The sequence below is a fragment of the Antechinus flavipes genome, chromosome 4 (genome assembly GCF_016432865.1).
Source record: "Antechinus flavipes isolate AdamAnt ecotype Samford, QLD, Australia chromosome 4, AdamAnt_v2, whole genome shotgun sequence".
Taxonomy (NCBI): Eukaryota; Metazoa; Chordata; class Mammalia; order Dasyuromorphia; family Dasyuridae; genus Antechinus; species Antechinus flavipes.
The window spans coordinates 189,249,342-189,271,750 of NC_067401.1; the positions used below are offsets into that span (position 1 = coordinate 189,249,342).

The following is a 22,409-nucleotide window of genomic DNA, read 5'->3' on the forward strand; positions in this document are numbered from 1 at the left end:
TAGTCCTAGATCCCACCTACATTCATGTCTTCTCTATCGATTCAGGGCCGTTCTTTCCTCTTTAGTTTGACATTTTTGCTTGCTTTTTCGCCTGTGGTCCAGTGCTGTCTGCTGGAGTATATGCCTCTGCCAATACGCATATACACTTTCCGGTCACCTGGCTTCTTCCCTGTTTGCCTTTCGCGCAAACTCAGTGCGAAGAACCCTCACTTTTTTTTCTCCCTCAAGCGCAGGCGCTCTTCCTGTCTCACTGCCGGCTACCTCTGAAGTCTATAGTGCGCAGGCGCGAGGTCTGTTTCCTTCCCTCTCCTCACCTTTCCCCCTTCCCCCCTTCCCTTTCACGAAGCCGGTTTCGGGGCGAGCTCAGTCTGCGGAGGATACTGGACACTGGATTAGGGAGACACCTTTCCCACTCCCGAAAATAATGTACCAGCCAAGCCGAGGAGCGGCCCGAAGGCTCCGCCGCTGCCTCCGCGCCTACCAGGCCCGGCCTCAGGTGAGGGACAGGAAGGGGAGGGGAAGGAGAAGGGGTTGCGCGAGCACCCCTGCTGCTGTGGCTGTTCGGGCTGTTCGCTTTGGGCGGTGCGCGCCCCTGAGCAAAGGGAGCAAGCGCAGTGACGACCAACTCCCCTCAACCCTTCCTCCCTCCCGTCCACGCCGGCGTCCCGGAGCAGAGGACCTCTATGACACTGGGGTTCCATAGATCACCCAACTGATGGAGGAATGCGGGTCTCGTGGAATTCGCGAGGGAGTGACTTCTCAAGTAGTTTAGGAATACTTGTGGTAGTTTCTCAGGCCCACTTTCTCCCTTCGCATCGGGGAGTTTACCTGAAACTTGGAGGTGAATTGAAGGGCGGAAGGACCATGGAGTTTGAGAATGGTTGGAGGGTCTAGCAAACCAACTCCAGGCAAAAGTGAGACATTCTCTACAGGTAGTACATCCCGGAATTTCTGTATTCTGATCCGAAAAGATGACTCTTCACCTCTCCCTAAAAGGCTTTATTCAAGCCGAGGCTGTTCTGAAATTGAACATTCCAGCATTTGCCAGAGGGCATTGAAATTTAGAGAGAGTTTATAGTTCATTTTTCCGTCTACGGAAACGTTAATTTCACAGCTTAGTTAATAAAAATCATTTAAAATAGAAAACTGTCAAATTGCTTTCCCCAGATGAGTAACTCAACAGTCCTAGTTTGACCTAAGTCACCTCTTCCCCTTTACTCCCCCATCCTATGCACGAATTCGGACGGACCTTTTTCGTTTCCACAATCACGAACTGAATTACATTTTTAAAGTTGATTTGATGGTTTTGTGATTTACGTTCCAAAATTGGTGATTAAGACTTTTAGCCCTTAGGAATCCCTTCTCCATCAATTTGTCACTTAACATGATGCCCTTAAAATAAGGCAATTCAACTTATGGAGATATTTTCAGGGAAAATATTTGTACTAGTTGTCCATTTCTCTGTAGCTGCAGGCCCAGTTACCAACTGCTTTCTGAACATTTCTACTTGGGTTTCCCAAAGATATCCCAAACTCATAGTCAAAACAATTTTTCATCTTTCCCTTGAAATATATTTATCTTCTCATATCTATTAAGGACCTACCATTTTTCCATTCACCTTTATTCATAACCTCTGAGTCATCTTTGAGACTCCTCTTTCCTTAACACTACCAGCCTTTCCTTTCTGCCTCCCACCCCAATATACAAGCATTTACCAAGTCTTGTTGATTCTACTTCATCAGATCTTACCTGCATTATTGTCAACTTTTCCCTGAAGCAGCACATCACTTTTTTGTTCAAGAAGCCTCAATGGCCTGTAAGATAAAATAGGAAAAAAAAAAAAAAACCCTGTTTGATATTTAAATCCCTTCACAATGTGGCTAATGGCTCTTTCCAGATTTAATTTCTCTTCCTTACATATATGTTTCAGCTAAATTGATGCAACTCAGTTTCCCATACATAATCATAGCCTAGTTCCCATCTCCATGACTTTTCCCAGGCTGGCCCACAATGATTCCTCACTTGCACTTTCTGGAATCTGAACTTTGCTTTTTTGGTTTGGTGCAAGAATGACTACTTCCTATACAGGCTTCTTTTTACACTCCTCTCCCATCATTACAGCTACTTTTTATTACAGGGATGGGGAGAAACCTGTGATTTCATAGGCATAAAGAGGAAAAGAAATTCCTTAACAATATAGGTCAGCAATTTCTCTGATTTTAGGTCTATAAGTTGCCTAGAAAAGAGATAGGACATAGGTCCTTGTCTTCTTGGTGTAGTGAGAGGCAGTTCTCTATCGGTAAAAGACATATTTACCTTTATTTTGTTTCAGTAAAATGTAAAAATCTTAATCTCAGGGAACTTTTTTGGTTTTCATTCATTCATTTATTTAAATGAATCATCTAGATTAGTGTTTGTAGCATAGTAGGTGTTTGGTGAATGTTGAATTTAATAAGTGGAGTGACAGAAAACATGATCTACGAGATCTGAGTTTAAGTCAAACTTGGTTGCTAGCTTTATTCTGTAGCTGCCTCTTTTTTTTTCCTTGAGGACATATGGACTATTGTGCTAGTTGCTTTTTTTTCCTTCTCTAGCACTTTTTTTTAATTATGAAAGCTTTTTATTTTCAAAACATATGCATAGATAGTTTTCAACATTGACCCTTGCAGAACCTGTGTTCCAATTTTTTTCTCCCTCCCTTTCCCTCACTAATATATGTTAAACATGTACAATTCTTCTATACATATTTCCACAATTATCATGCTGCACAAGAAAAATCAGATCAAAAAGGGAAAAAATGAAAAAGAAAAAATAATGCAAGCAAACAACAACAAAAAGAGTGAAAATACTATGTTGTGAACCCCATTTAGTGTGCACAGTCCTCTCTTTGGGTGCAGATGGCTTTCTTCATCACAAGACCATTGGAACTGGTCTGAATCATTTTGTTGTTGAAAAGAGCTGTGGCTTAATCTATTTCCCAGAAACTTCATAAACTTAGGGGGAAAAAAGTGCCTTGAAACTTTTATATTTGAGGGAAATAGTCCTTTGTATATAAGGTGGTAAAAGAGGAAAGAGAAGAAACATCGCTTAATTTCTTCTAGGGTGAATGTGTGTGAGAGAGAGAAAGGGAGGAGAGATATGATTGAATTTTACTTATTTTTACTTATTAACTTATTAAATTATTAGCCATCTTATAAATTTTTCAGACAGCAGTTCTCACAGATCCCACTAAGTCACTAATCCACGAAGGAAGGAATAGCCTGACATAAAAAGCGCAAATATTTGAAGCATTGAAACTTCTTGAAGTCTAATCCTATTTTAACAGCAAAATCAGTACTGTCAGATTGGTTAGGAGGTTATACAAAGTTTAAATATAATAACATGAATTCTCTCACCACAGAGCCAATGATATGTTAGTGGAATTGGATACATATACAAGTAAGTGTAATACAAAATAACATGCATAAAAGAAACAGTGGGGGTTTTACCTTTTGGAAATATCAAGAGAACCTTCATAATTATTTAAAGCATTTGGGCTTTAAAGCCTGTATGAACTGAGGGCAGAGTAAAGTATGGTAGAGCAGTTCAATAAATGGACTTTCTAGGCATAAACAGATAACTTAGTGACTTCCTTTTTTATACTATGCATTAAATAATACAAGCCTCTTTTTCTCCCAATCTACCTGTTTATTCTTAGGGAACTGATGACTTGAATCTCCTATTTGAGAAGATTGAGACCATATGAGTAAGCTCACTTAGTGCTTTTCTTTCAGTACCTAAAATTCGGTATCATGCCCTCTTCTTCCTTGTCTTCACAGGAAAAGAATTATTCCTACTCACTAAGGTTAATGCTACTTGAGACAACTTGGCCCTTTGGATAGAATGCTGGGACTTGAGTCTCATGGATGAGTTCTTAATCCTGCCTCTGATGTGTATGAACTGTGTGACTATAGACAAATCATTTCAGTTCCCTTAGTCTCAACTTTTCCCTTTGGAATTAGGGGGTAATAATTTGTGAGGCTCAAACACATTTTAAGCCTTGGAATGTCACATATGTGGCTTTGATCCCATTTCTTCTGCCTTTGCCCAGTCAACTATTTTTTCTCATGCATTTGGTCTCTCCCTCTCAAATGGTTTATTCCTGAATGTCTACAAACATACTTCTCTTTGACTCATTAGTCAAATTGCCACATAGGCCATGTAAAAATGTATGTCTAATTCTTCATCTTGAGTTTATCACCACTCTGTCAAAAAGTGGGTAGCTTTCTTCAGTATTAGTCTTCTGGAATTGTTGAGTCTTTTGTAATTGTTTGAGAAAGAAAGAAAATCAGTCCTAAACATTTAATAAATAGACCTACTATGTGCTAGTATTGTGCTAAGCACTAGGATAAAAATTAAATTAAAAAAAAAAAAAACAGCCATAAAGATGCTTACTTACAGTCTAATTGGGAAAGACAAAAAACAAAAGGAAACTGAAAGGGAAGATGATGTGGAGAGAAGTTGCCAGCTGTTAGGGCATGGTAGAGGGTTCTAAAAAGTCTAAAACCAGTGTGGCAGGAAGGAAATTGGGAAGAAAAACTCTAAATAGAGGCCTGTAGTTCATAGTCCTGCCCTTCGGTCAAAAAGTCCAATTTGGGTAAATAGAGAATGTTAAAGAGATGTAAATACCAGGAAGATGCAATCTTGCAGCATAAACAAAACCCCTATTACAGAGACCAATTTTCCAAATTGGCATTGTCCAAAAAAGTAGTCATTTTGTATTCTTGTTTTCTTTACCTTTCCATCAAGAAGTGGGTGGCATGTTTCATCATAAATCATCTGGAATTGTAATTATTTTTTTTTAAAGCTTTTTATTAGTGTTTTATTTCCCCCGCTTTTAATAAGTTAAAACAGATTTTGTTTTTAAAACTTTGAATTCCAAATCCTCTTTCCTCTTTCTCTACCACCTTCTCTCATTGAGAAGGCAACAATTCAGTATTGGTTACATATGTGTAGTCCTGTAAAATATTTCCATGATTAATAAATCATGTTGTAAAAGAAAATAGAAAAAAAACCTTCAAGAAAAATGAACTAGGGGCAGCTAGTTGGTGTAGTGGATGGAGCACCAGCCCTGAAGTCAGGAGGACCTGAGTTCAAATCTGGCCTCAGACACTTAACACTTGACTGTGTGATCCTGGGCAAACGTCACTTAACCATAATTGCCTCAGCCAAAAAAAAAAAGTCTGTTGCAAAGTTCGATTCTTCCTGTGCAGCAAAATAACTATGGATATGTATACATTCATTGTTTTTAACATAGACTTTAACATATTTAACATGTATTGATCTACCTGCCATCTGGGGGAGGGGGTGGGAAGGAGGGGAAAAGTTGGAACAGAAGGTTTTACAAGGGTCAATGCTGAAAAATTACCCATGTATATATCTTGTAAATAAAAAGCTATAATAAAAAATATATATATGCTTCAGTTTGTGTCCATATACCATTAGTTCTTTCTCTGGGGATGAATAGCATTTTTCATCATAAGTCCTTCAGAGTTGTCTTGAATCATTGTATTGCTGAGAATAACTAAGTCATTCCCAGCTGATGATCATTTCGTGATATTGCTATTACTTTGTACACAGTATATTGCATTAACTCATGTAAATCTTTCCAGGTTTTTCTAAAAGCATCCTGCTCATCATTTTTTATAACAAAATAGTACTCCATCATAATCATATCACTTTATACCTCCCTCAATTTCCAATTGTTTGCTTTCAGAAAAAAGCTATAAGTAATTTTTATACATATAGCTTCTTTTACTGATTTTTAAAAATCTCTTTTGAATTACAAACCTAGTTAGTGGTATTATTAAGTCTTAAGGGTACACATAGTTCCAAATTGCTCTACAGAATGATTGAATCAGTTTATAACTTTACTTACATTGCATTCATAAATGTCTCGTTTTCCCCACAATCCTCTCTAGTATTTATTTGCCTTTTCTGTCTTATTAGCTGATTTAATAAGTATGAGGTAATCCTTCAGAATTGTTTTAATTTGCATTTCTCCAAACAATGATGAGTTAGAGCACTTTTTAATTTGGCTATAATTTTGATTACTTCATCTGAAGAATTTATATTTTTTATTGTTTATCAGTTAGGTAAATAGCTCTTTTTAAAAATGAATTTTGACTCGGTTCTCTGTTTAGAAATGAGGTTTTTATCAGAGAAACGTGCTTAAATTTTTTTCATAGTTACTATTGCTAATTGTATTTCCTTACATCCCATTTCCTGCTCTGTTTTTTTCCTCCTTTTTCTTTATCCCTCTTCAAAAGTGTTTTACTTCTGACTACTCATTCCCCCAATCTGCCTTCCCTGTCCCATCCCCTACCCTCTTTCCTTCCTACTTTACTGTAGAATAAGATAGATTTCTAGTCTCCATTGAGTATATATGTTACTCCTCTTTGAGCCAGATCTGAAGAGAGTAACTTACTCACTCTCATCTCCTTCCCTTCCCCTTCAATCTAATTTTTTTTCTTCCCCTTTTATGTGAGATAATTTGTTCTATTTTATTTCTCTCTTTCCTTTTCTTCCACTACATGCCCCTCTTGTCCCTTAATTTTATTTTTTTAGATTTCATCCTATCATATTCAATTATACCTGAGTCCTCTGTCTATATATAATTCTTCTCCTGGATCTATTTTCCAGGTCATGTTTTTTTAGTGAGATATTTCATATTGTCTTCTACTTTTTCATTCCTTTGATTTTGTTTTATTGTTTCTTTATTTCTCCTAAAGTTATTAGCTTCTTCTATTTGCTTGATTCTAATTTAAAAAAATAATAATTTTCTTCAGGGAGTTTTTGAACTTTTTCCATTTGTCCAATTCTACTTTTTAAGGCATTCTTCTCATTGGCTTTTAAAAAAAAAAAATTTGACCTCATCCGTTTTTTAAGTTGTTATTCAGTATTTTTTTGTGTCTCCTTTACTAAGCTGTTGTTGGAAACAAAATTCTGAACCCTAAGTAAGGGTGCAATAAATAAACAACCTCAGAATAAGTGAAGCAGCTTAAACTTTTAATACATTCCTGCAGGAAAGATGTGAAAACTCAAAATGAACTTAAACACAGTTTCAGAAGCAAAAATTTGTCTTTTATCCCTGATCCCAGCTGTGAAATCCCTTCCCCATCTCCTTAATAACTTCCTAGGTTAACATTCTTCCCAGTCCTTCTACAACATATATCCCTTAATATGTATCCCTTTCTGCTCTTTACATTGCATGACCATTAAAATGAACCTTGGTATATGAATGTTATATGGAATATGTTCTGTAAGAAACGACTAACAGGATGATTTCAGGGAGGCCTGGAGAGACTTACATGAATTGATGCTAAGTAAAATGAGCAGAATCAAGAAATCATTATACACAGCAACAAGAAGATTATATGATGATCAATTCTGATGGACATGGCCCTCTTCAACAATGAGATGATTCAAACTAGTTTCAATTGTTCATTGATGAAGAAATCCATCTACACCCAGAGAGGGCTGTGGAAACTTGAGTGTGGTTCACAACACAGTGTTTTCACTCTTATTGTTTGCTTGCATTTTATTTGCTTCTCTTTTTTTCTTGTGTGGCATGATAATTGTATAAATATTTATGTATATATTGGATTAAACATATTTCTGCCATGTTTAACATATATTGAACTACTTGCCATCTAAAGGAGGTAATGGGGAAAGGGAGAAAAATTTTTTTAGACTACACAACTAATTCTGTCTAGTTTTACCAGGTTTCAGGTAAACTGAAACTGGTTTCAGGAGTTCTCCTTCTCTGGACTACTTCCAGTTTCTTATTTTCCTTTTTTCTGCTATGGAAACATAACTATATATTGTTTCTCACATTGTTTACTTGTTTTTAATATCATTCTTCATTACAATGTTTTTCATTTCACTCTTATTTCTCTTGCTAATTTTTCTTCTACCTCTCTTACTTGCTTTTCAGAATCCTTTTTGAGCTCTTCATGGTCTGAAATCACTTCATAGTTTTCTTGGAAACTTTGACTTGTTTTTTCCTGACTGCATTTTGATCTTCCTTGTCACAATATTAACTTTGTATAGTCAAAAATTTTTCTGTTGTTTATTCATTTTTCCAAACTATTTCTTGACTCTTAACTTTTGTTAAAGTAGGGCTCTGTTGTCAGAAGGAAGGGAGCATTGTCCCAAATTTGAGAGATTTTGTACAGCTGTTTTCAGAGATACTTCTAGGGACCTGTAAGTTAGCAGTTTTTTCAAGATGATAATGATCTAAGAAAAGATAATGTTTACTACTCTCCTGGCCCATCCTCTGTGAGACATCACAAGCACTCTTATGTCCTGGAACTGTGTTCAGGGTCTCCACTCTACTGTAACTACAATTTCTAGTGTCCTAGTGCTCCTCTTCAATCTGGAGACTTGTAGGACTGAGATCCAGTAAAGTATGGATAAAGCAACAGAGTCCTGCCTCAGTGCTAGCGAAGAGACTCTGTAATTTCCTTTTGACTAGTTATTTCACCCCTTACTTTCTGTGGACTGAGAGCCTAGAAAAAATTGCTGGAGCAGCTAGGTGGCGCAGTGGAGAGAGCATCAGCCCTGAAGTCAGGAGGACCTGAGTTCAAATGTTGTTTCAGACACTTAACACTTCCTACCTTTGTGACCCTGGATAAGTCACTTAACCCAGTTGCCTCAGCAAAAAGAAAAAGAAAAAAATTGCTGCTGCCACTTAATTCAGTGTCTTCTAAGGCCTGTTCTAGTTTACTGGGGTTGGGCTACACTAGCAAGGCCTGCACTGAACAATGTTCTACTCTTCACTCACTTAGGTAGGGCAGATCTTTTCTGCTCACCTTCTGAGTTGACTTTGACTGGAAAATTATTTTACCCTCACCTATTTGTGTGATTTAGTGCTGTAGGAATTGTTTTGTGGCATTAGTTGAAGGTTTTGGGGGAGAGCTCAGGTGAATGGCTGCCTTTCCTCTGCCATCATATCTCCACCATAATCTTTCTGTCTAAAAGAAATTCCACCACATTTACAAACTTGTTCAGCTTTCTTCATTTGATGGATACCCCTTCAGTTTTCCAGTTGATTGTCACCATTAAATGATCTACCTTGAATATTTTTGTATATTCTAACTAGGTAGCACAGTGGATAGAATACTAGGCCTGTGTCAGGAAGACTTTTCTACATGAGTTCAAATCCAGCCTCAGATACTTAATAGGGATGTGACCCTGGGAAAGTCATTTTAACCCTATTTGCCTCAATGTCTCACCTATAAAATGAGCTGAAGAAGGGAATAGAAAATCTTTGCCAAGAAAATCCCAATGAGGTCACACAGAATCAACTGAAATGAATTTATTTTGTTAAGGACATATCCTTTCCATAATCTACCCTCCCTTTATTTCTTTCTCTCTTTTCTTTACTTTTTCCTGTTTGGTAAGATATATTTGCCTATATATAATAATACATAATTATTTTCAATTCGTGGAACAAAATAAACATTTCTACCCCATAATACAATTAAAAAAGGAGACTGTACATGAAACTGTAAATCTTGCTCTTTGCTCCAAACATGCAACAAAGTTATATAAATCTTTCCTTCCCTGCCCAATCAGAAAAATGTATTTCCTTGTTTAGTTATGTGGCTATGTCTAGGTGTTCTTTGCTTTGAGCAGATCAGATGAGAATGGAAGGTTTATTTATTTATTTATTTTTATTATTATTTTTTTAAATAATTTTTTATTGATAGAACGCATGCCAGGGTAATTTTTTTTTTAATGGCTTTTTTTTTTTTAATAAATTTTATTTTATTTAATAATAACTTCACATTGACAGAATCCATGCCAGGATAATTTCTACACGACATTATCCCTTGCAATCACTTATGTTTCGTTTTTTTCCCCTCCCTCCCTCCTCCCCCCCGCCCCCCAGGATGGCAAGCAGTCCTATATATGCTAAACATGTTGCAGTATATCCTAGATACAATACATATTTGCAGAACCGAACAGTTCTCTTGTTGCACAGGGAGAATTGGATTCAGAAGGTAAAAATAACTCAGGAAGAAAATCAAAAATGCAAATAGTTCACATTCATTTCCCAGTATTCCTTCTTTGGGTGTAGCTGTTTCTGTCCATCATTTCTCCAATGAAACTCAGTTAAGTCTCTTTGTCAGAGAAATCCACTTCCATCAGAATACATCCTCATACAATATCGTTGTCGAAGTGTATAATGATCTCCTGGTTCTGCTCATCTCACTTAGCATCAGTCCATGTAGGTCTCTCCAAGCCTCTCTGTATTCATCCTGCTGGTCGTTCCTTACAGAGCAATAATATTCCATAACATTCATATACCACAATTTACCCAGCCATTCTCCAATTGATGGGCATCCATTCATTTTCCAGTTTCTAGCCACTACAAACAGGGCTGCTACAAACATTTTGGCACATACAGGTCCCCTTCCCTTTTTTAGTATCTCTTTGGGGTATAAGCCCAATAGAAACACTGCTGGATCAAAGGGTATGCACAGTTTGATAACTTTTTGGGCATAATTCCAGATCGCTCTCCAGAATGGCTGGATTCGTTCACAACTCCACCAACAATGCATCAGTGTCCCCGTTTTCCCGCATCCCCTCCAACATTCATCATTATTTTTTCCTGTCATCTTAGCCAATCTGACAGGTGTGTAGTGATATCTCAGAGTTGTCTTAATTTGCATTTCTCTGATCAATAGTGATTTGGAACACTCTTTCATGTGAGTGGTAATAGTTTCAATTTCTTCATCTGAAAATTGTCTGTTCATATCCTTTGACCATTTATCAATTGGAGAATGGCTTGATTTTTTATAAATTTGAGTCAGTTCTCTATATATTTTGGAAATGAGGCCTTTATCAGAACCTTTAATTGTAAAGATGTTTTCCCAGTTTGTTACTTCCCTACTAATCTTGTTTGCATTCGTTCTGTTTGTACAAAGGCTTTTTAATTTGATATAATCAAAATTTTCTATTTTGTGATTGGTAATGGTCTCTAGTTCATCTTTGGTCACAAATTTCTTTCTCTTCCACAAGTCTGAGAGATAAACTATCCTATGTTCCTCTAATTTATTTATAATCTCGTTCTTTATGCCTAGGTCATGGACCCATTTTGATCTTATCTTGGTATGTGGTGTTAAGTGTGGGTCCTTGCCTAATTTCATGCCAGGGTAATTTTTTACAGCATTATCCCTTGCATTCATTTCTGTTCCGATTTTTCCCCTCCCTCCCTCCACCCCTTCCCCCAGATGGCAAGAGTCCTTTACATGTTGAATGGGTTGCAGTATATCCTAGATACAATATATGTGTGCAGAACCAAACAGTTTTCTTGTTGCACAGGGAGAATTGAATTCAGAAGGTATAAATAACCCGGGAGGAAAAACATAAATGCAAGCAGTTTATATTCATTTCCAGTGTTCTTTCTCTGGGTGTAGCTGCTTCTGTCCATCTTTGCTCAATTAAGGCTCTCTTTATCAAAGAGGTCCACTTCCATCAGAATACATCCTCAAACAGTATCGTTGTTGAGGTATATAATGATCTCCTGGTTCTGCTCATTTCACTTAGCATCAGTTCATGTAAGTCTCGCCAGTCCTCTCTGTATTCATCCTGCTGGTCGTTCCTTACAGAACAATAATATTCCATAACGTTCATATACCACAATTTACTCAACCATTCTCCAATTGATGGACATCCTTTCATTTTCCAGCTTCTAGCCACTACAAACAGGGCTGCCACAAACATTTTGGCACATACAGGTCCCTTTCCTTTCTTTATCTCTTTGGGGTATAAGCCCAGTAGAAACACTGCTGGATCAAAGGGTATGCACAGTTTGATAACTTTTTGGGCATAATTCCAGATTGCTCTCCAGAATGGTTGGATGCATTCACAATTCCACCAACAATGCATCAGTGTCCCTGTTTTCCCACATCCCCTCCAACATTCCCCATTATCTTTCCCTGTCATTCTAGCCAATCTGACAGGTGTGTAGTGGTATCTCAGAGTTGTCTTAATTTGCATTTCTCTGATTAATAATGATTTGGAGCATATTTTCATATGTCTATAAATAGTTTCAATTTCTTCGTCTGAGAATTGTCTGTTCATATCCTTTGACCATTTATCAATTGGAGAATGGTTTGATTTCTTATAGATTAGGGTCAGTTCTCTATATATTTTGGAAATGAGGCCTTTATCAGATCCTTTGATTGTAAAAATGTTTTCCCAGTTTATTGTTTCCCTTCTAATCTTGTTTGCATTTGTTTTGTTTGTACAAAAACTTTTCAATTTGATATAATCAAAATTTTCTATGTTGTGGTCAATAGTGATCTCTAGTTCTTCTTTGGTCATAAATTCCTCCCTCTTCCACAGGTCTGACAGGTAAACTATCCTATGCTCTTCCAATTTATTTATAATCTCATTCTTTATGCCTAGGTCATGAACCCATTTTGACCTTATCTTGGTGTACGGTGTTAAGTGTGGGTCAATGCCTAGTTTCTGCCATACTGATTTCCAATTTTCCCAGCAATTTTTGTCAAATAATGCATTCTTATCCCAGAAACTGGTGTCTTTGGGTTTGTCAAACACTTTATTATTAAAGTTATTGGCTGTTTTGTGAGAGTGGAAGGTTTAAATGTCACCCATCTTCCCACTACCCCAACAACTTCCTCCTCCTTTGTATAGACTTTTACTTACACACCCCAATTTTGTAAGATAGTTTTCCTCTCATTTCTCTCCCACTGTTCCTTCCCTTCCCATTCTTATTATAAGACCATCAATACATAATGAAATCATTTCCAGGCCCTCTGTCTAAATAGACACCCTCTATGACCCTTGATGATAACAGGGTTCTGAGAGGATACATACCATGATCTATAATAAAACAGAAACCATTTATCTTGTTTAATCCTTTATAATTGTTTGCTCATGTTTACCTTTTTATTTTTCTCTTGACTCCTATGTTTTGCACTTCAGAGTATCTGCGCAGTTCTGGTCTTTTCATCAGGAATGGTTGGAAGGTCCTCTATTTCATTAAAGATCCATTTTTCCCCTGTAGGATTATACTTGGCTTTGCTAGGTAAGTTAATCTTGGTTGTAAGCCTATATTTTTCTGGCATATTACATACCTAGGTCTCTTCTTCATTATGTTAATGTATGATCCTAACTGTGGCTCCTTTGGTACTTGAATTCTTTCTTTCTGGTTGCTTGCATATTTTTCCTGTGATTTGGAAAATCTGCATTTGGCTATCATGTTCCTGAGAATTTTTATTTGGAGGTTTCTTTCAGAAAAGGTAGATTCCTTCTGTTTTTATGTTGTCCTCTGGTTCCAAGAGATCTAGTCAATTTTCTTTTTTCTTTCTTTCTTTCTTTTTTTTTTTTTTTTTTTTTTTTTTTGCTGAGGCAATTGCGGTTAACCACTTAACCGCAAGTGACTTGCCTAGGGTCATACAGCTAGGAAATGTTAAATGTCTGAGACCAGATTTGAATTCAGGTCCTCCTAATTTCAAGGCTCAATCCACTGTATCAACTAACTGCCCCTCTGGTCAGTTTTCTTGTGTGATTTCTTAAAATAGACTAGTTAGGTTTTTTTTATTGGTTGTGACTTTTAGTAATTAATTGATTTAACATTTTTTCTAGATTGTTTTTTATGTAATACCTTTCATGTTTCTTCTTTTTTTGCCCATTTTTAAAGACTTTGTTCGGAACTTCTTTTTGACTCATAGATTCATTAACTTCTAATTGAGGCATTCTAATTTTCAAAGACTCCTTTATTTGGTTAAGGTTTATATTTCTTCTCTATTCTCTTCCCTATTCTTATCTTTCATAGTTCTCAGGTCTCTTAATTTTTTGTCTTAACATTCTCAATTTTTTAAATTGTTTTGTTTAGTGCTCTTATTTATAAAATATATATTTTTGAAACTCTTCCTTTATTTAAAATTCTAGTTGAACTTGTGTCCAAATTGTGTTTTTCTTTGAGGCTTTGCTGGTAGGTGTTTGGGGAATGATTCTCTTTTTTAGATTGTGTCTTGACTACTTGACTAAAATAGCTCTTGGCTGGTCTCATCTGTTTTTTTTACTGAATCTTAAAAAAAGGTTTCTGTTCTGGACCTTATCCACCCAATCTCTCCTCCCTTTCACATCTTCTAGGAAAAATACTATTTCTGCTTTCATTACCTCCATTTCCGTCACTTACCTCTCAGCTCTTTGCATTCTGACTTCCTACCTCATCACTCCTTTCAAACTACTCCCAGAATTACCAGTGATTTCTTAATTGTCAAATCTGGTGACCTTTATTCACTCTTCATCCTTTTCAACTTCTCTGCAACATTTGACACTGTTGATTACTTTCATCCTGGGTCCTCTTTATCTCTTGAGTTTACTTGGCATGCCTACTTCCCGTCTCTCTGTTTCCATCTCAGTTTTCTTTGCTTGATCATCATCCTTATCACATTCTTTAACTATTGGTGTATTCCATAGCTATATCCACTTTCATCTTTCTACATTCTCTCTCCCATGGTGATTTCATCAATTTTCATGTCTCTAATTATATTTATAGCTGTATATCCAACCTTTTTCTCTCTTTTTTAGCTTCATTTGCCTTATGGGCATTTCCAGCTAGATATATGGAATGTATTTCAAACTCTAACTTTCAAACATGGCCAAAACAGGACTATTGAACTTCTCTCTTCCCTCTGCTTCTTCCCCCCCAACTATCCATCCTTTGATCTTTCCTGTATCTGTCAATGGTACCAGACTTCCAGTCATTCAAATTTGCAGCCTCACTCTCTTCCTTGATTCCTATCATCCTTATGTCTAATCAGTTGCTAAGTCTTTTTGAGTCTACTTTCAGAACTTTTCTTATATCCTTCCCTTTCTCTCTATGTGTTCAGGACTTCATCATCTCTCATCTGGACAATTACTAATTTTTTTTTCCTTAATGAATATTTTTTATTATTATTATTATAGCTTTTTGTTTACAAGATATATGCATGAGTAATTTTTCCAGCATTGACAATTGCAAAACCTTTTGTTCCAATTTTTCCCCTCCTTCCCCCCCACTCCCTCCCCTAGATGGCAGGTTGACCAATACATGTTAAAGATGTTAAAGTATAATAAGTTAAATACAATATATGTATATATGTTCATACAATTATTTGCTGTACAAAAAGAATCGGACTTTGAAATAGTATACAATTAACCCGTAAAAGAAATCAAAAATGCAGGCAGACAAAACTAGAGGGATTGGGAATTCTATGTAGTGGTTCATAGTCATCATCCAGAGTTCTTTTGCTGGGTGTAGCTGGTTCAATTCATTACTGCTCTACTGCTTTGGTTCATCTCATTGTTGAAGAGGGCCACGTCCATCAGAATTGATCATCATATAGTATTGTTGTTGAAGTATGTAATGATCTCCTGGTCCTACTAAATTATACTTACTCATCATCAGTTCATGTAAGTCTTTCCAGGCCTTTCTGAAATCATCCTGCTGGTCATTTCTTGTAGAACAATAATATTCCATAATATTCATATACCACAATTTATTCAGCCATTCTCCAATTGATGGGCATCCACCTAGTTTCTAGTTTCTGGCTACTACAAAGAGGGCTTCCACAAACATTCTTGTACATACAGTGGACAATTACTGTTAAATTTCTAATTCTTTCTTCTTCAAGTATCTTCTCTTAAAAGGAACTTACCAATGATTTTCCTAAAGCATAAGCTTGACCATTTCAGTAAACTTTAATGGTTTTCTATTGCCTTTAGGATAAAATACATTTCCATTTGGCAATTAATTTCCATCATAACCTGGCCCCATCCTACCTTTCTCATCTTGTTATACATTAATCCCCTTTGGTCCAGCATTATTCCTCACATACAATACTGTCTCTTTTCTCTCTGCCTTTACATAGAGTATCTCCCAAGTATGGAATATACCAACACTTCATCCCTTCCTCTTAAATTCCTAATTTTCTTCAAAGTTCAGCTCAATAGCTAGTTTGTACATGAAACCTTTTCTCATTCCCTCTCCTGACGGCTCATGTCTTTCCCCAAAAAATTACTTTGTATTTTTATTTTGTATATACTTCTATGTGTAAATGTTGATTCTCACCAATAGAATATAAAGCCCTTGAAAGTAAGGATTGTTTCATTTTGTCTCTTTACCCAGTGCCTAACATGTAATAATTGTGGCAGGTAGACACTTTAATAAATGTTCATTAAGAAATCTCTAAATTATACTTATTTCCAGGACTTTGCTCATTGTTCTTTATACTCTGGTTTCAACCCCAATCACTTTACTGAAAGTAAAGCTTTGTTTGTTCTCTAACAAGGAACTTTTTATTTTTTAAAATAAATTGTTAATTTTTTGTTTAGATATCACACCTTCATTTCCAAATATATGGCTCCCTAAAACCCTATCCATCAAACTATCCACAGCAACAAAGAATAAAAAAGAAAAAGGAAAAAAAATCTGTTCAACAAAACTAACATACACCCAAGTCTGATATCTGTATTATTCCATAGCCATGCCATTTTTGATCTTTGCAAAGAAGTGTAAAAAAGGTTCATTTGTTTATCTTTTCTTTAGGTCATTTTGCTATTATAATTTCACAGCATTCGGTTACTTTTTTAGTTCTTTCCATGTATATTGTTTTCTTGATATTTCATTCCATAAAAATTCATATGGTTTCTCATGTTTCTGTGAATTCTAAATTTTTTTTATGATATTGTAGGTAATAACCTACTTCACAGAAAAGTTCATAAAATTTATTTAGCTACTCTCCCAGCCAATGTATATCTATAATATTTCCAGTTCTTTGATACCAAAAAAAGTTTCTGTGATTATTTTAGCATATTTGGAATTTTTATTTCTGTCTTTTATTTCCTTGAGATATAACCTACCAATGGGAGGAAGACATTTTTCCAAAACTTTTTTTTAAAAAGCCCAATTCCAAATTATTTTATAAAATGATAGAAACAATTTACAGAAATATGACACTATGTCTGTCTTTTTGAACTATTCTCTCCAGGGTCTAATCATCAAATTCATTCCCCTCAGCCCCTTCACCTTTTAAAAAAAAATTCACTCATCTTTCTCTAGAGACAGTTGACTACTGCCTAGTCTTCTGACTTTGACTTCAAAGACTTTACAATCTATTCTTTCTCCTCTTATCTATTTCCTTCCTGATTTTTTGTCCTTTCTTCCTGCTTAATGTCACTGTTTTTCCTGCGCCTTTCTTTGGGTTCTTTGCTTTTCTCCATACATGCTTTTTCTTATGTAGCGCTGTTATTCCCACAGCTTCTTTTTAATCCTCTCTATGCAGATAACATGGTCAAATGAAATAATATATGTAAAACAATTTTCAAGTCTTAAAGAAAGCATTACATAAGTATTTTGCAATATCATCCTATCCCTTTCCCTGCTATTGTTCTCTATCCACCCCTCTTCCCCAATATCTTTCTTCTGAGTGCTAAACCTGCATCTCCAGCGTTAAGACCTTTTCAGTGGAATGTTCCATTGGACTTCAAATTCAAAATCAAGCTAAACATTTTTCTCCTTAAATCTGCTCTTCCTATATGATTTATGGAATCTGTTAGAAGCATGACTAATTTACACAGTTTCTCATGTTTGTAACTTTGGAATTATCGTCTGACACTCTCACATCCCATACTCTCTTACTTATCAAATCCTGTAGACTACTTCATCTTTATATACCCTCTTTTGTCTTTCTTCTACACTTTCTTGTATAAGGTCTTCATTACCATCCACCCATCTGAACTTTATCTATTAACTTTTTTCTCCTGTTGTGGTCATATTGCTATCAGAATATTCTTTCTTAGGACTTTAATTTGGTTCAGAAATCTTTAGCCATTCTCCTTTGCTCCTGACTAAAGTTAGAAAAGTTAAACTTTTAATAATGTCCATAATCTGGCACCATCCTTTCCAGCTGTCTCATATCATTGTATGCTCATAAGATCGTAAAGTTTTAGCTGGAAGAAAACTCAACTTAGTGTCATCTAATTTGATCCCATCATTTTGAGGTGAGGAACCTAGGGCCCAGAGAAGTTATATAACTTCCTAATGTTTCAGACGTGGCAGAGTCCAGATTCAAACCCAGGTTCTTTGTGGATTTAGCATTCTTTTCACAATACTACATTGTTTAAGCCAAGGTCCTTTGGTTTAAACCAAGAGTTCAAATCAAATAGAAAGGGATCCCTTTGGCTAGAGAGCTGCATATTGATTTTACAAAACCACAAATTAACATCATGTATTATGTTTTTATTTGTTACATTTTAATCTGATACTGCATGAATAGTTTGATGCCTCTGCTTTAGTTACACTTTTCCTTATGCTACCCTCCCTTCCCATCATTACATCTTGAAATCATATTGTCCTTTAAATGCCACTTTCATGAAAATTTTCCCTGATGACCAGCCACCCCACCCCCATCCTGAACCTCACAGTTCAGATTGTGCTTCATCTGATGCAGTAAATGTGTAATTTGTATTAAAGTTATGTTTGTATCTTATACAGTCTATAAGGGTTGAGACTTTGGTCTTTTTAAAATGTTCTATCTCCCTACCTCCTACCACACAAAGCTTAATGTTAAGAATTGATAGGCTTTATGTGGAAGGAAGTCAGAAAGCTAAGTCATAGCAGTGGAGTTAAGAGCAGAGTTTGAACTTCATTCAGGAAACTGAGAGGCACTGAAGGTTTTCAAACAGAGGATTAACTTGACCAAACTTGTACATAAGGAAAATAATTTGACAAATAGTGTGACAGTTTGGAGGGGAGAAAGTGGGAAGGAATACAGCTCAAAGAGGCTATTAGAATAGACTGAACAAGGGAGTAAAAATATCTACTAGAGTAGCAGTGAGAATTAAAGAGGGATCTCTCATAAAGAGGGATGAGGTAGACTCTATTGATTTTAGTCTGTAATGACTTCCATCTCGTTCTCAATAATTCTCTCCCAAATATAGCTGGCCTTTGGGCCCACTTTAGTTGAGGAAGCTGAGTAGTCTCATATAATGGGTAAACATGAAAAAAACAAGTTTATTTGTCCTTCCAATTAACTTCTTCTGTTTCTAACTCGTTTTTCTTTTCTTTTCCTCATAGGACCAATACCCTCAGGCCCCACCATTCCTACCCTTGTGGCTTACTTCACCAGCAATCACTCCTCCCTCAGCGTCTCCACATCTCCGGCTCCCTCTTCTCTCATTCCCTCCCAGCCAACTCTTCCCCCAAGTTCCCCAACAGCCCCTTCCCCAGGCCCAAGCTTTTATATCACCCTGGATGGGTCTTCCCTCTGGGAAGGGAGAGGATGGGCCAGGGCCAGGATTGCATGGAGGTTGCCTAGATGGGCTTAGAAGCCTTTTTGAGGAATTGCCTTGCCCCCACCCAGGGGCTCTGATCCCGTTCCGGGCCCCTGGAAGTCCTCATCCTGCTCCTGCCACTTCATCAGGTAATCCCAGCATGGAGGAACACCTAGCTGTCATGCATGAAAAACTGAGGCAGGAGGTGAGTCAGGGGAAAGGGGTTACTATATGTATAGGGGGTGGTGAGGTTTAGGCAAACCTTAAGATGTCCAGGTCTTTTTTGAGTCATGAAGCAAGGGAGTCTTATTTCTCTAATAATGTACATTTTCAAATAGATAAACTCTTACTAGATCACATTGGGGAAGTAGGAGGTTGAATGGTAGAAAGGATGATCTCAGAAAGCATTCAGGAAGGTGAATAAATAGAAAAACCAGTAGGTTTTGGGAGAGCTATTGGGTGGCTAGGACAGGAAACCTGACCTTCAGAACTAAATTGACCTGGTTCCTTCTTGTAGCTCCCCAACCTGTTTCTTCGCTCCCATGATTACAACCTCTACTCATCTGATGTGGAATTCATCAATGAGATCCTGAACATTCGAACCAAGTGAGACCTGGATGCTGGTGGGGAGGGATGGAGGGTCCTTGTATATGGAGTCCCTCAAGAATGTCCTTTACTATCTAATCCTTTGTTTCTTCCAGTCTTTGGACTCAGTTGTTTCTCCTTTTTCTGGCATTTTCCCCCAAGGAAGTTATTTCCTTCTTAACTCCAGGCTGTGATTGATGGTACCAGGTCTTGCCTCTTTTTTTGTTCTCTTCAAAATATCAAATGTCCTACAGAATTTAACCAAATATAGTAGAATGCACAAATGTCAAAAGACCTAGATTCTGCTTATTTCCTAAGTAGTGTGGTAACTTTGGGGCAAATCCCTTAATTTCTCCAATCCCATTTCCTCATGTGTAATATGTTGATTTCTAGCCTATCTACTTCTGGTTTTTGTACTGAAAATCAATGTACTTTGTAATTGGTAACACATGCAAAGGGAGAGTTTCATCCTGTCTCTGCAAGATGTTGTTCATCTTTGATTCTTTCCCTTGTGCCTCCTCCTTCACCCCAAAGTATGTATTAACTTACCCATTCTCTTCTAAAAGCTAATCCACATACTTTTTATCCTAACTCATTTCTAGGGGAGATACTGTCATTTATACTTTCTCAGTGATTGGCTCAGTCCCTAACTTCTACCTTTGTCTAGAGGCCGCACGTGGTACATTCTATCACTGACCCTCTGCCGATTCCTGGCCTGGAATTATTTTGCTCAGCTACAACTGGAGGTTCTTAGGTTGAGCCAACACCCTGAAGACTGGACACTACAGGCCCGTTGGCGCCTTGTGGGTTTGCCTACCCATCTCCTCTTCCTGCGTTTCTACCGCCGGGATAAGGATGAGCTTTACCGGTAAGGGAAATGGAAAACCTAAATAGCTAAGCTTCTAGTTCTAATTATCTCACTTCTCCCAGATTCTTATTCCTTCAGAAACCTATAAATTTATCTTTCCATCCCAACCTTCATTGATCTTCTTCTTATCTATAGGACATACGATGCCTATTCTACTTTCTACCTTAATTCCGAAGGCCTCATTTATCGTCATCGCCTGGATAAAGTAAGTTTGAACTCATGGTGGGGTATCTTACACACACTCTTAACATCATCTACCCCCCACAACATTAATCTTTCCTCCTCTTCCCCTCTTTCCAGCTGATGCCCTCACATTCACCTCCAATGCCCGTCAAGAAGCTGCTGGTGGGAGCCCTGGGAGCCCTGGGCTTGGTAGAGCCAGAGGCGGAAGCTAGCTTACATCTGTGTCCTAAGCCCTGAATAAGGATGAGGGGGGCTTGGGCATAGGTCTGTGTTTGCTCTGGGGGAGCTAGAGGCTACACTGAGCACATTATTATGCACAGGGGGATGGGATTGTAGGGAGGCTACAGCAGGCCTAATCTCCTCATCCGTAACTCCCCATCTTTTCTTTCTTACCCATTTTCCATCTCATGCTGTGTAGTTTAACTTGTACATATTAAAACTAAATGAGGATGTAAAAACCTTTAATGTAACTCCTCTGCATGTGTGAACCATGTTATCTAGTAGTCCCAATATAAAAATTCTCAATATCTTTAATAAACAGGAAACATTAAAAAACAAAAGCAAGAAAAATCTGTACAAAGGAAATTAGAGGGCTAAAGGAAAGATAGTTCCCTTAACCCAATTCTTCCCGGGTCTTGCCAACTTTCTTGGGCATTTTTTTGGCATTAGGATCTTCTAGCTCCCGAGCCTTGTAGTAGTGGGGAGCCACCTCTAGGAGCCAACCACTCTCAATTTCTAAAACCTGGAAAGAGAAGAAAGATGAATATGAAACCCCACAACACTAGTTTCTAATTTCCTTACTGTGTCTATCAAGGAAACTTAAAACATTCTAGAAACATTTTTAGAAAGATGGGGCCATTGCTGTTAGTCCTCAAGAGCCAGAGCCTAGAGAATCTAGTTTTTCTTGTGATTCAATATCTTAAGGGAATTACTCTTGAGAAGGCAATAGATGGGAGTTAACCCAGAAGGGTCTCCTTTCTAAATTTCTGAACAGGTCCCATAGGTATTTGCCTTTTCTTAAAATACAAGAAAACCAACTGGGATGATGGGCTCCTCCCATATGCCTACTTGAGGGACACCAATCAATGGGAAAGGGATCTGATGGTTTTACCTGTCTCATAAATTCCTTGGTTGTCAAAACAAGTTCATGGTAGAGTAGCCAACGTGGCTGCTCCTCAAAAAGAGAGGAGTTGGGGTGAATGAAGACAGTTTGTTGCTGCTTCACTGTGCGATATCCACTTCGAGTCAGGCGTGCTGTGTGGTAGAAGTAGCCAGCAGTGATGGCCTGAAAGAGGAGGCACAAGAGAAACCTAACCATTTGGTTCCTTCATCGCTCCCAGCCACCCCAATAAAGAGGAAAATAAGTCAAAAAATACAAAGCTTGGTCATAAAAGCTTTATAGGGTAGAGGAAATCCTATACGCAACAGCCTCTTA

At 37.3% G+C, this 22,409-nt stretch overlaps 3 protein-coding genes across 7 annotated transcripts in view; 2 read left to right on the top strand and 1 right to left on the bottom strand.

Annotated features, from left to right (window-relative positions):
- Positions 1 to 19,242, top strand: part of ATAT1 (alpha tubulin acetyltransferase 1) — a 28,073-nt gene extending 8,831 nt beyond the window's left edge. For both annotated transcript variants that reach the window (XM_051996161.1, XM_051996164.1), the window contains 2 exons: positions 13,000 to 13,102; positions 19,142 to 19,242. In XM_051996161.1, coding sequence (XP_051852121.1) covers positions 13,000 to 13,060 — 61 coding nt within the window. In that variant the 3' untranslated portion in view covers positions 13,061 to 13,102; positions 19,142 to 19,242. The remainder of the gene's footprint in view (positions 1 to 12,999; positions 13,103 to 19,141) is intronic.
- C4H6orf136 (chromosome 4 C6orf136 homolog) lies at positions 1 to 21,544 on the top strand. Its single transcript, XM_051996175.1, has 6 exons — positions 1 to 496; positions 19,142 to 19,543; positions 19,856 to 19,944; positions 20,591 to 20,791; positions 20,927 to 20,996; positions 21,092 to 21,544. The coding sequence occupies exons 1-6, from the start codon at positions 425 to 427 to the stop codon at positions 21,209 to 21,211; spliced, it is 954 nt and encodes a 317-aa protein (XP_051852135.1). The 5' UTR covers positions 1 to 424; the 3' UTR covers positions 21,212 to 21,544.
- DHX16 (DEAH-box helicase 16) overlaps positions 21,487 to 22,409 on the bottom strand; it is a 23,092-nt gene continuing 22,169 nt past the window's right edge. For 2 of the 4 annotated variants that reach the window (XM_051996122.1, XM_051996123.1), the window contains 2 exons: positions 22,086 to 22,259; positions 21,487 to 21,716 (listed from right to left, as the gene is read on the bottom strand). In XM_051996122.1, coding sequence (XP_051852082.1) covers positions 21,588 to 21,716; positions 22,086 to 22,259 — 303 coding nt within the window. In that variant the 3' untranslated portion in view covers positions 21,487 to 21,587. Of the gene's footprint in view, positions 22,260 to 22,409 lie in introns of all 4 variants that reach the window. The other 2 variants (XR_007953451.1, XM_051996121.1) reach the window with 2 other exon arrangements.

Excerpts from the sequence above, each read along its gene's own strand:
- C4H6orf136 (XM_051996175.1), top strand. The coding sequence starts at position 425 with ATGTACCAGCCAAGCCGAGGAGCGGCCCGAAGGCTCCGCCGCTGCCTC. Across the intron at positions 19,544-19,855 it reads ATGAAAAACTGAGGCAGGAG|CTCCCCAACCTGTTTCTTCG; the intron begins GTGAGTCAGGGG and ends TCCTTCTTGTAG. Across the intron at positions 19,945-20,590 it reads ATCCTGAACATTCGAACCAA|AGGCCGCACGTGGTACATTC; the intron begins GTGAGACCTGGA and ends ACCTTTGTCTAG.